The sequence below is a fragment of the Cetorhinus maximus genome, chromosome 6, assembly GCF_964194155.1.
Source record: "Cetorhinus maximus chromosome 6, sCetMax3.hap1.1, whole genome shotgun sequence".
In the NCBI taxonomy this organism is placed as follows: domain Eukaryota; kingdom Metazoa; phylum Chordata; class Chondrichthyes; order Lamniformes; family Cetorhinidae; genus Cetorhinus; species Cetorhinus maximus.
In genome coordinates this window covers 35,125,371-35,137,696 of record NC_135884.1, presented here as the reverse complement: position 1 = coordinate 35,137,696, position 12,326 = coordinate 35,125,371, and the positions used below count along the sequence as shown (strand labels likewise).

Here is a 12,326-nt window from a genome sequence, read left to right as displayed (position 1 = left end):
ATAAAGAAAGTAACAAGAGAAGAAAAAAAACACATAGAACAAGATGGAGTCTAAGGATGGAGTCTGAGGTTATGATCTAAAGTTGTTGAATGGGTTGAGTTCAGAAAGCTGTAGAGTGCAGAGTCAAAAGATAAGATGCTGTTCCTCGAGCTTGCATTGAGCTTCACTGGAACATTGCAGCAGGCCATGGACAGAAAGGTCAGAGAGGTCTGATGAAAATTCATCTTGACCTGAAACGTTAACTCTGTTTTTCTCCACAGATGCTGCCTGCACCTGCTGAGTACTTCCAGCATTTTTTGTTTTTATTTTAGATTTTCAGCATCTGCAGTACTTTGCTTTTGAACTAAAATGCAAGTGTAGGAAGGCACCACTGATTCTTAAATTCACACAGTTCGCTGGTTATTTTGACAACGGCTTTGGTAAGGAAGGAAGTGATAGGGGTTTCTAATGCCTTTACACTGAATCAGTCATTGGGATTTCTATGTTTACATTAAAAAACATAGCTAGCATGTCTCCCCAGTTTCCCAGCAGATCATTTTAAACTTGTATAGAACCTAGAATGTGTATAGATTAACGAATGCGGAACATGCTACCACAAAGAATAGTTGAGGCAAATAGGATAGATACATTTAAGAGGAAATAAGGTAAGCACGAAGGAAAAAGGAATAGAAGGTTATGATGACAGGATTTGAAGAGGAGCCTCGTGGAAGCATAAGAACTGGTATAGAGCAGTTGGGCCAAAAGGCCTGTTTCAGTGTTGCAGACCTGATGTAACTTGTCAAACCTGAATAGAAAACAATCCGTCATAATTTTTAAGAGGGAGCACTTAGATTTGATTCAATTCGATCTGAAAATGTTGCATTCAGCAAATGCTGTCACACTATAGCATTTAACATTGACAAACAGTTTCTTTTTTGACCTTTGTATCTATATTTTTTCTGTACTCTCAAACAGACACCTCTTCAATGAAGTTACAATAGCCTTACCTTAAATTGGGGCTTCTCAGTATTAAGCAGCACAACATCAACAAATAACCTGAAAGATGGCAATAACATTACTTATTTGTTAGTTGTTTAATAACTTATGAGCTTTATTATGAGGATTTGCATCAACTCTGCTCTAAGTGACTGCTAATATTCCTTGGCTCAGTAAGACTAAATAAACCCAACATATGCAAGTATTTAAAGAAAAATATTGCAATTTTTTAAACATATTCATTCATGGGATGTGGATGTCACTGGCTATGTCAGTATTTATTGCCCATCCATAATTGCCCTTGAGAAAGTGGTGGTGAGCTGCCTTCTTCAACCGCTGCAGTCCATGTGGTGTAGGTACGCCCACAGTGCTGTTAAGGAGGGAGTTCCAGGATTTTGACCCAGTGACAGTGAAGGAACGACGATATATTTCCAAGTGAGGATGGTGAGTGGCTTTCAGGAGAACTTCCAGGTGGTGGTGTTTCCATATGTCTGCTGCCTTTGACCTTCTAGATGGTAGTAGATGTGGGTTTGGAAGGTGCTGTCTAAGGAGGCATGCTGAGTTCCTGCAATGCATCCTGTAGATGGTACACACTGCTGCTACTGTACAGATCAGTAAGGGGCGCGCGAGGAGATAGGCGACCATGACAGAGTGAGACAGAGACCAAGCAAGCGGTGAATTAGGGTCACGTGGGATTTCAGTGTACGGGGGAGAGAGGTGTGGTATACATAGGAATTATTCGAAGTTAATTAAGAAAGCAATTAAATTAAGCTAACTAAACAACATGAGAGCCCATAAAGCAACAAGAGTTCAGAAAGACAGAGAGCCCATAAAAGCACGGGGGAGCGAGCCAGAAGTTTACAAATAAAATTAAGAAGTAATGTCACAGGAGCCCCGCAAGTTGACTGGTTGGTAAGTAGAGGCCTTTCCAGATCTGGTACAGAGGAGACGATTGGTGAGTTATTATATTATACCATACTGTAGTAAACACTTTATATAAAGCTTAAGGTATGTCAGTGCAGCTTGGCAATGTGGAATGTGCATCCTGCAGGCACAAAGTGCCTTCAATGACTATCTTTGCAGAAATGTTACTAGCTGCAGAAACTTGAGCTCCGGATTGCGGAACTTGAGCGGCGGCTGGAGTCACTGTGGTGCATCTGCAAGGCTGAGGATTATGTGGATAGCATGTTTACAGAGGTGGTCACACCGCAGTGCACAGGCAGAGAGGGAGTGGGCGACCACCAGAGTATCTAAGAGAAACAGGCAGGGAGTGCAGGAATCGCTGAGACTATCTCGCTCTCTTAACCATTTTTCCATTTTGGATACTGGTGAGTGAGATGGTTCCTCAGGGAACGGTACCAAAAACCAAGATCGTGGCACCACGGATTGTTCAACTGCACAGGATGTGAGGAGGAAGAGTAGATGTGATATAATAGTAGGGAATTGCACAGTTAAGATAATGGAATATAAAAATAGGGAAGTCTTGCTAAAACTATACAAAGCACTAGTTAGACCACACCTAGAGTACTGTGAACAATTTTGGTCCCCTTATCTAAGGAAAGATATATTAGCATTGGAGGCAGCCCAGAGAAAGTTCACTAGGTTGATCCAGGGTATGGAGGGATTTTTTTTTTAAGAGGAGAGGTTGAGAAGGTTGTGCCTGTACTCATTGGAGTTTAGAAGAATGAGAGGCGACCTTATTGAAACATAGTGGGTGCTTGACAGGATAGATGCTGAGAAGTTATTTTCCCTTATGGGAGAGTCTAGGACCTGACAGCATAATCTCAGAGTAAGTAAGCACCATTTAAAACAGAAATGAGGAGGAATTTCTTCTCTGAGGGTAGTCAATCTGTGGAATTCTTTACCGCAGAGGGCTGTCGAGGCTGGGTTGTTAAGTATTTTCAAGGCTGAGATAGACAGATTTTTAATCAGTAAGGGAATCAAGGGTTATGGGGACAAGGCAGGAAAGTGGAGTTGAGGATTATCGGATCAGCCATGATTTCAGACTTGATGTGCCGAATGGCCTACTTCTGCTCCTACGTCTTATGGTCTTATAGGGGAGCAGATGGGCATTGCTGCGGCTGTGGACGTAACTCCAGGATGGTATGTTGCCTCCCTGGTGCCAGGGTCAAGGATGTCACAAAGTGGCTGCAGGACTTTTGGGGGAAGGAGCTCTGGGGTAATAGCCAGGGCTCATGGCCCATGTTGGGACCAATGACATAAGTAGGAAAAGGGATGAGGTCCTAAAAGCAGATTTTAGGAAGTTAGGAAGGGAATCAAAAAGCAGGACCTCAAGGGCAGTAATCTCGGGATTACTCCCAGTGTCACATCCTAGTGAGCATGAGAATAGGAAGATTGAGCAGTTCAACACATGACTGGAGAAATGGGGTGAAGTGAGGGCTTTAGATTTCTGAGGCATTGGGATCATTTCTGGGGCAGGTGGGACCTGTACAAGGAGGACAGGTAACACCTTAACATGACTGGGACATTTGCTAGTGCTGTTGGGCTAGGTTTAAACCAGATTGGCAGGGGGATGGGAACCTGAGGGGAAATTCAGAGTGGAAAGGAGAAAAACTAGCAGTGGGAAGTAGAGAAGTATTAACTGATAAGGAGGGCATATCAGAGAGTAGTATCATGGCAAACAGAGTATTAGGAGACTATGATAGAATTAGAGCAGGCAATAGTAAGTCATTAGATGGGGTCAGAGTAAGGGGGAAAATTAAAAAAGCCTAAATGAGGGTTAATATGCATGTATGTGTATGCACAGGCTGTGATTCTTAAGATTGGTGAACTGCAGGCATAAATGGAATTATGATATTATTGCTATAACAGAGGCCTGGCTCAAAAGAAGGGGAGGACTGGATGTTAACTATTCCTGGGTACAAGGCGTTTAGGAGAGACAGGAAAGAAAAAAAAAAGGGGGGGGTGGGGGGGGGGGAGAAGAGAGAGAGAGAGAGAGAGAGAGAGAGAGTGGCAGAATTGGTTAAAGATGGTATTACAATACTGGAGATAGAGGATGTTCCAGAGGGGTCAAGGACAGAATCCCTCTGGCTAGAGGTAAGGAATGAAAAAGGCGCAATAGCATTGATCAGTGTAGTGTATAGCCACCAAATAGTGGAAGGGATGTAGATAAACAAATCTGCAAAGAAATTACAGAGAGGTGCAAGAATTATAGAGTAATTATAATGGGGGAACTTCAATTATACAAATATAGACAGGGATAGGAAGAGAGCAAAGGGACAAGAGCGGCGAGAGTTCCTGGGGCGTGTTCAAGATCATTTTCTGCAGCAGTGTTTCTAGTCCAACAAGAGGAAAGGCACTATTGGATCTGGTTCTGGGGAATGAGTTGGCCCAAAAGGATCAAATATCATTGAGAGCATTCAGGGGAGAGTGACCACTGTATCATAGGGTTTAGGTTTGCCATAGAAAAGGACAAGGAACAATCCAGAGCAGGGATAATTAATTGGGGGAAAGCCAACTTCGATGGGATGAGACTGCATCTTGAGTCATGCGAGTTGGAATCAAATGTTGGCAGAATAATGGGCTACCTTCAAAGAAAAAGTATTGCAGGCAATGTCAAGGCATATTCCCATGAAAGGGAAAGGTAGGACAAATAAATTCAAAACGCCCTCGATGACAGAGATAGAGATGAAGATGAAAAAGAAGAAGTGCACATACGACAGGTGTCTGATAAGAAATACAATGGAGAATCATGCTGAATATAGAAGGACCAGAGGGGAAGTGAAAAAACTAATAAGAAAAGCAAGGAGAGAGAATGAAAAGAGATTGGCAGCTAATATAAAAGGGAATCCCCAGGTCTTCTATAAGCATATGAATAATAAAAAGGTGGTAAAAGAAAGAGTAGGGCCCATTAGGGATAAAAAGGGGACTTGCACATGGAGGCAGGAGAAACAGCAGAGTACAATTCATCTGTCTTTACAAAGGAAGGAGATGCTACCCAGGCCAAGGTGAGAGAGGAGGCAACTGGTACACTAGAAGAATTTACAATTGAGAAGGAGGATACATTAGAAGGCCATCTTTATGTAAAACTGATAAGGTACCAGGACTGGACAAGATACATCCAAGGGTGTTGAGGGAAATGAGTGGAAATTGCCAAGGCATTAGTGATAATCTTCCAGTCTTCCTTAGACACAGGAGTGGTGCTAGAGGGCTGGAGAATTGCGAATATTGCCCTTGTTCAAAAAGGGGGACAAGGATAAAGCTGGCAACTCCAGGCCAGTCATTTTGATTTCAGTGGTAGGGAAACTTTTGGAAACTATAGTTCGGGGCAAAATCAATAGTCACTTAGACACGTGCAGAATAATTAAGGAGAGCCAGCATGGATTCATTAAGGGAAAATCATGTTTAACTAAGTAGTAACTTGCTGGAGTTTTTGAGGAGGTAACAGAGAAGGTTGATAAGGGCAACCCTGTTGATGTGGTGTATATGAATTTTCAAAAGACAAGTGCCATACAACAGACTTGTGAGCAAAGTTCTAGCTATTGGAATAAAAGACAGAGTAGATACGTGGAAAAGAAATTGGCCGAGTGACAAGAAACAACAGTAGTGGTTAATGGATGTTTTTCATATTGAAGGAAGGTTTGTAGTGGAGTTCCCCAGGTGTCAGTGTTGGGACCCTTGCTCTTCCTGATATATATTAATGCATAATTTCAAAATTTGCAGATGATATGAAGATTGGAAATATTGTCAATTGTGATGAGGATAATCTTGAACTTCAAAATGACAGACATGTTGGTGGATTGACAGACAAGTGGGCAGATGAAGTTTGATGCAGAGAAGTGTGAAGTGATTCATTCTGGAAGGAGTAATATGGAGAGACAGCATAAAATAAAGAGAGAGCCTCTAAAGGAGGTGCAGAAACCGAGGAACCTTGGTGTATATGTACATAAGTCATTGAAGATGGCAACGCATGGTGAGAGAGCAGTTAATAAAGCAGATAGTATCTCAGGCTTCATTAATAGGGGCATTGAGTACAAGAGTAAGGGGGTCATGTTGAACTTGTATAAGACACTAGTCAGGCCTCATCTGGAGTACTGCGTCCAGTTCTGGGTGCCATACTTGAGCAAGGATGTGAAGACATTGAGAGTACAGAGGAGATCACAAGAATGATTCCAGGGATTAAGAACTGCAGCTAATGTGGATAGATTGGAGAGGTTGGGGCTGTTTTCCTTGGAGAAAAGAAGGCTGAGAGGAGACTTGATAGAAGTATTCAAGATCCTGAGTGGTAAGAATAGGGTAAATAGCGAGAAGTTCTTCCCACTGAAGGGATCACCAAGAACTAGAGGGCACAGATTCAAAATAATTGGCAAAAGGCATAAAAGTGATGCGAGGAAAAGTCTTTTTCACCCAGAGGGTGGCTGGAGTCTGGAATGAACTTCCTGAGAGGGAGATGGAGGCAGGTTCTATCGAGGTATTCAAAAGAGAATTGAAAAAAATAATGTGCAAGGTTACGGGGATAAGGCAGGGGAGTGGAACAAGGTAGATAAGTTAGTTAAGTAGTTAGTTAAACATGATTTTCAGAGAGCCAGTGCAGACTCGGTGGGCCGAATGGTCTCCTTCTGCACTGTAAAGATTCTATGATTCAGATGTTAGTAAGGAGGACTTAGCAGGGTCCAGAGGGCTGAGTTTGTTGTTGTCGCTTTCGGTGCCTAGGTCGATGCCAGGTGGCCCGTCCAGTTCCATTCCTTTTAGACTTTTTAGTGGTTTGATAGGCCAAACCAGATAAGGATGGAAGATTTCTTTCCTAAAGGACATTTGTGAACCAGATGGGTTTTTACAATGGTTTCATGGTCATCATTAGACTAATTCCAGGTTTTTTTTTATTGAATTCAAATTTCACCATCTGCTTGAGCATTACCCTGGGTCTCTGGATTACTGGTCCAGTGACAATGCCACTACGCCACCACCTCCTCACATGGCTTTCTTTAAAATATAAATGAGTAAGCACGTTGTTACTTATTTCTATCCATCAACTATGAGGAGGAGCAAAATTACAGTATTCTACTTCTAAAACAAAAAATCCAGTTTGAAAATAGTAGTAAAATGCTTGGGATTTCATAGACAAGGCACATACTCCAATACTTGGGAGTTTCCATTCTTCCTAATGGCAATAGTTTGCTAAGCTGGGAAGCAGTGACAGAAATCTACCTGCTCAATTAGAAGTGGAGACCTCATTTACCACATCTACCACTCATAAATGCTACTAGCAGCTATGATTGTCACAATGGGCCTTAAATTCTATGCCAAGGTTCCTTCCAAGTCAGAACAGGGACAACTGCTGCTTCAGTCAATTTGCTGTGTATAAACTTAATGCAGAGATGGCTCTTTTGTTTAACACAGGGCTCAAGTGCCTCCTTAAGTGCAATTGATGTTCTGGATTCAGGGGAAGCCAGCAGACCTATAAATTATTTGACTTTGATGTTTGGTAGGAAAGATGATGAAAATATGGACCCTATGGAATAAGGTATCCTCTCCATAAATATTCATTTGTTCTGTGAATAGCAAAAGAAAATCTCACAATACCATCATGCTAAGATAAACCTGTGTACACCTATTATCTGAAGCAGAAAAACAAGATGATTTCTGCTGGCAAAATAGGGCTCTGAACTACATTCTACAGAGCTGGAGCATAAGGTTCTGTTAGAACAGTGATATACGACTGGTATCCTTCAACAGTGTTTCACATGCCTAAGTCAATGTGGGGGTCCATACACTACAGCACCCTCCAAGATCTCCAGAATAAATGAGACATCTTTCATTATTCTGTAATGAGACCTGATCATAAATGAAAATACACTACACACAGAATGCTTAACAAGAAGGATGACAGTGATGATGATGAGCCAGCTGCAGATCTGTCGATGCAGCAAGGAACAGTTGTGCAACATGCACCACACAAAATACGTCTTCACTCCAATCCCGAGACTGCAATAACAAAACTAACTGTAGATACCTCGAACCCTTCTTTCATCACCTTCTTTCTTCATTCGCATACTGTTGTTCAGGTAACACCTCTTGCTATCTAAATGTATGAACTACCTTTACTCTCCCAAAGAGTTCAGCACAACATACAATTACAAAGTATTCTTTTATCGGTATTGTGAATGTGCCACTCTGATTTCCGATGGTGGTTTCACCTTGCATTAATTTGCAATTCATGGCCCAGAATTTCCAATCTCTGGGGGTTTGTACCCCTGAGGTATCCAGATGATGTGCTGGGGGACCTCCCAGACGTCCTCATGCAAGGACTGCACGGAAATTGCCAGAAAAGTTTAAACTTCCAATGAGCAATTACTCTGCACTGGGAACCATCTGATACACCGATTTAAACGGATGGTCCAATACTCTTAGCAGGATAGTTACAAGGATTAAAACCATTTCTAACTCCTGGGTAACTATGGTACTGACCCCCCACCCAAACCCCCCTCTCTCCGACTGACCATCCAACCTATTCTACCCTTCCCACAAATCGTACCCACCTAGTTTTCACCTTCTCCCTGGCTTCTCAAAGTGCATTTAAACACAGGGACCTTTAAACTTACCTGGTTTACGGCAGCTAATGCCCCAAAAAGGGAGCGTGGCTTCACTTCCCCTGATGCTGCTGCCCTGCACTGGAAGGCCTAGGGAACCAGGTACACTACACATTTCACATCAGGCCTGGGTCTCAAGAGCGGGTGGGAAACGTGCAGCTCCCGAACTGGGTAAGTAAAAAGAAGCGGAGTGGCAATCCGACTGTGATTGCCACCCCACGGAAGTTCGGCCCCACGTCTAACCTTAAACACCTAGTATTCCTTTATGATTTCCTGAATGGGAGGAGCAGTTATACTCACTGGTTGACTGCAGTTTACTTCAAACATGCTGGGATTTTGACGGATGACACCGCTACTGGTTATGGGCACAGAGAGCATTCAATGTGATGCGGCAATGTTACCAGCTGCTTTTCTTTACTGCAACCATCACCCAAAGACTGATGGCCTAGAGGTGATGTTGATGGTATCACAGACCGTGATGAGAGGAAAGTGCAAGTTAATTCTAGCTCCACTTCTCCACGGGTCGCAACAATAATTTAAATATTTAATTCACCCACCAAACTTGCCAATTGTTACCCTTTGGTATTGTTATTCCCAGCACAAAAAGACTCCAACTGTGCTTCTTCCATTAAAAAAAAATTATAAAACAAACTACTTTTCAAAAACAAGTTAATAAACTGGTTAACATACAAGTTGCAGTTTAGAAGTGTAACGATTATCCCCTTTTTAAAAAAAGATATCCGAACCCCCTATATATTCACACACAAACAAAACAGGACAAAACAAATACAGACCCTTCAGAGGCTGGAGTATGGGTAAGCTTTTTTTAAAACGATAAAATTCAAAGTGATCTCACGCTGTTGAGATATCAGAATTCTGGTCACAATAGATCTGGAAGTTCTTTCAAATAGATATTTTTTGGTGAAACTATCCTTGGTGACTCTTACTTATCACAACTTTGCGAACTCTCAAAAAAACAGATGAATTATCCCGGTGACACATTTCTGAGGGCAGTTTAACACAAAGGTGGGGCAGAAAGAGATTAAGAGAGAGGCTCTTTTCCTTGCAGCTTGCTTCTAAGGCACACACACACACACACACACTCTGACTGAGTGTCAAAAAATAAAAGGCTCAAAGAATACTTCTCTTAGGCTAAGTGTTTTTAACCAATCAGCAAGAGTCTTTAGCCTGGCAACAGCAGTTCTTTGTTAACTTAGATATACAAAGTATCTCTTCCTTTTGAAGGTGCTCCCCACTGGACATCTATCTTGACCCACGGTTTTTTGAAGAATGGCATATTCACAGCCTCGAATTAATATTGCAAACTTATAAAAATAAGTCAGGAGGCGGAATGTCCAAAATTCAATGTCCTTCAAATTTTCTAAAAATGGGTTCCTCACAACGGGAAGAGCCAAAAACCTTATCCCTGGCAAGGGCATGCATAACACAGCTCGGGAGCATCCCTTCCAATTGCAAACTGAGGAAATAAAAGTGGGCATCTGAGAGTCAGGAAATTCTATCCAAAGCTCTTCCCAAGCATGTTGAAGTTGTATAAAAAGATAATTTGTGCTGTAACCTCCAAAGCAACAGTTTCAAGCATTCATGGCGGACACTCCCATGTTGACCAAGCACGGAAGGAACAGTGTCATAGGTTCCAAAGCAGACTACTATACACAATCTTTCCTCCATGGTTTCACAGGTGGCATCAAGGAGCGCTAGCAAAGCTGGAGTCAATGGGAATTGGGGAAAACTCTCCACTGGATGGAGTCATACTTAACAAAAAGGGAGATGGCTGTGGTTGTTGAAGGTCAGTCATCTCAGTTCCAGGACATCACTCCACGAGTCCCTCAAGGTAGTGTCCTAGGCCAAACTATCTTCAGCTGCTTCATCAATGACCTTCCTTCCATCATAAGGTCAAAAGTAGCGATGTTTGCTGATGATTGCACAATGTTCAGCATCATTCACAGCTCCTCAGATACTGAAGCAGTCCACGTTCAAATGCAGCAAGGCCAGGACAATATCCAAGTTTGGGCTGACAAGCAGCAAGTAACATTCACGCCACACAAGTGCCAGGCAATGACCATCTCCAACAAGAGAGAATCTAACCAGCGCACCTTGACATTCAATTGCATTACATTACTGAATTCCCCACTATCAACATCCTGGGAGTTACCATTGACCAGAAACTGAACTGGACCAGCCATATAAATACTGTGGCTACAAGAGCAGTTCAGAGGCTAGGAATCCTGCAGTGAGTAACTCACCTCCTGACTCCCAAAAGCCTGTCCACCATCTACAAGGCACAAGTCAGGAGTGTGATGGAATACTGTCCATTTGTCTGGATGAGTGCAGTGGAGGGAGTGAATGTTTGTGGAAGGGGTGCCATTCAAGCAGGCTGCTTTGTCCTGGATGGTGTCAAGCTTTTGTTTTTTCCAATAATTTATATAGATTTTTCTTTTCCCACATATTTCCATTATTTTTAAATCTATACCTTTTATGCCCTTTTAGTCTTATTTCACCCCACCCCCACTACAGCTATCTGTACCTTGCGTGTCCTGCTATCCATTCTTAATTAGCACATTCTTTTAGATAATATCACCACCTTCAACACCTCTTTGTTCTTTTGACTGTGACATCTTTTAGTTATCTGCTCCTATCACTGCTTGCTTGTCCCTACAACCTCCCCCCATCCCCCCATCTTAAACCAGCTTATATTTCACCCCTCTCCTATTTTTACTTAGTTCTGTTGAAGGGTCATGAGGACTCGAAAAGTCAACTTTGTTCTTCTCCGCCGATGCTGCCAGATCTGCTGAGTTTTTCCAGGTATTTCTGTTTTTGAGCAGGGGTATACGTTATGCGAAAAACACTTGCTAGCTGTCTTTTGGGCAGTGCAGCATTTTACCAATATAATGGGACTAAACCCACTTACAATATTAAGAGAACACCCTCCCGTACAGCTACTGTTAGACGGAAGGATTAAGGATGGTGCAGTTAGCCAAAATAGAATCGCCAGATGGACATTGTTGCTGCAAGGGAGAAATATAACCGTAAAGGGGGTAAAAACCACCACTATGTTAGCAGATAACTTAGTTTATCAGGGAGAAAACCATGAGTGTCAATTGATGATAGCAAATGACCCCGAGGGTCCATATGTATCAAAGGAAAAGGGAGGGAGTAAGACAGGGCCTGAAAGTTAAAAAACAAAGGAAACAGCAAAGGAAGAACCCTATTTTAAAATTTTTGTGGATGGCTCTTCATCAGTACAGGATGGGGAAAGATGAACTGGCTGTGAGATATACATGGAGGATGACACGGACAGGAAAGAATTATTGCGGCTTTGAAATTACCTAAAACCCTGAGTGTACAGGCAGCAGAACTAGCAGCCGTCGCATATGTGGTTGGCCACCCGGAACACTTTTCGCCTAGATCAGTCATATACTCTGAGAGCATGTATGTCTGTAATAGCCTCACAGAACATTTGCCCCTATGGGAAGCGAGAGTATTTGTCTCAGCGGATGGAAGGCCTCTTCCTTCGGCCCCGCTATTACGGTACATCTTTGAAAAAGCACAGGGGAAAGGATTTGGGGTCACAAAAGTGAAAGCTCATTCAAAACTATCTCCTGAAGGGAACAGGAAAGCTGATGAACTAGCAAAACGAGGTGCTGTAAGTGGAAAGGAATGGCAGCCACCGATTGGGGAAATCGGGGGCCAGAGAGAGAAGCAGGTTAAAGTAATGGATTTAACGGAGGAGCAAAAGAAAGACGGAGAATTAAAAAAACTAATAGAAGGAGCAGAGTCAGG

At 42.5% G+C, this 12,326-nt stretch overlaps 1 protein-coding gene across 2 annotated transcripts in view; it reads right to left on the bottom strand.

The window, feature by feature from the left end:
- Positions 1-12,326, bottom strand: part of pxk (PX domain containing serine/threonine kinase) — a 77,451-nt gene that overhangs the window by 20,680 nt on the left and 44,445 nt on the right. For both annotated transcript variants that reach the window (XM_078543606.1, XM_078543607.1), the window contains exon 13: positions 987-1,035. In XM_078543606.1, the coding sequence (XP_078399732.1) occupies positions 987-1,035 (49 nt within the window). The remainder of the gene's footprint in view (positions 1-986; positions 1,036-12,326) is intronic.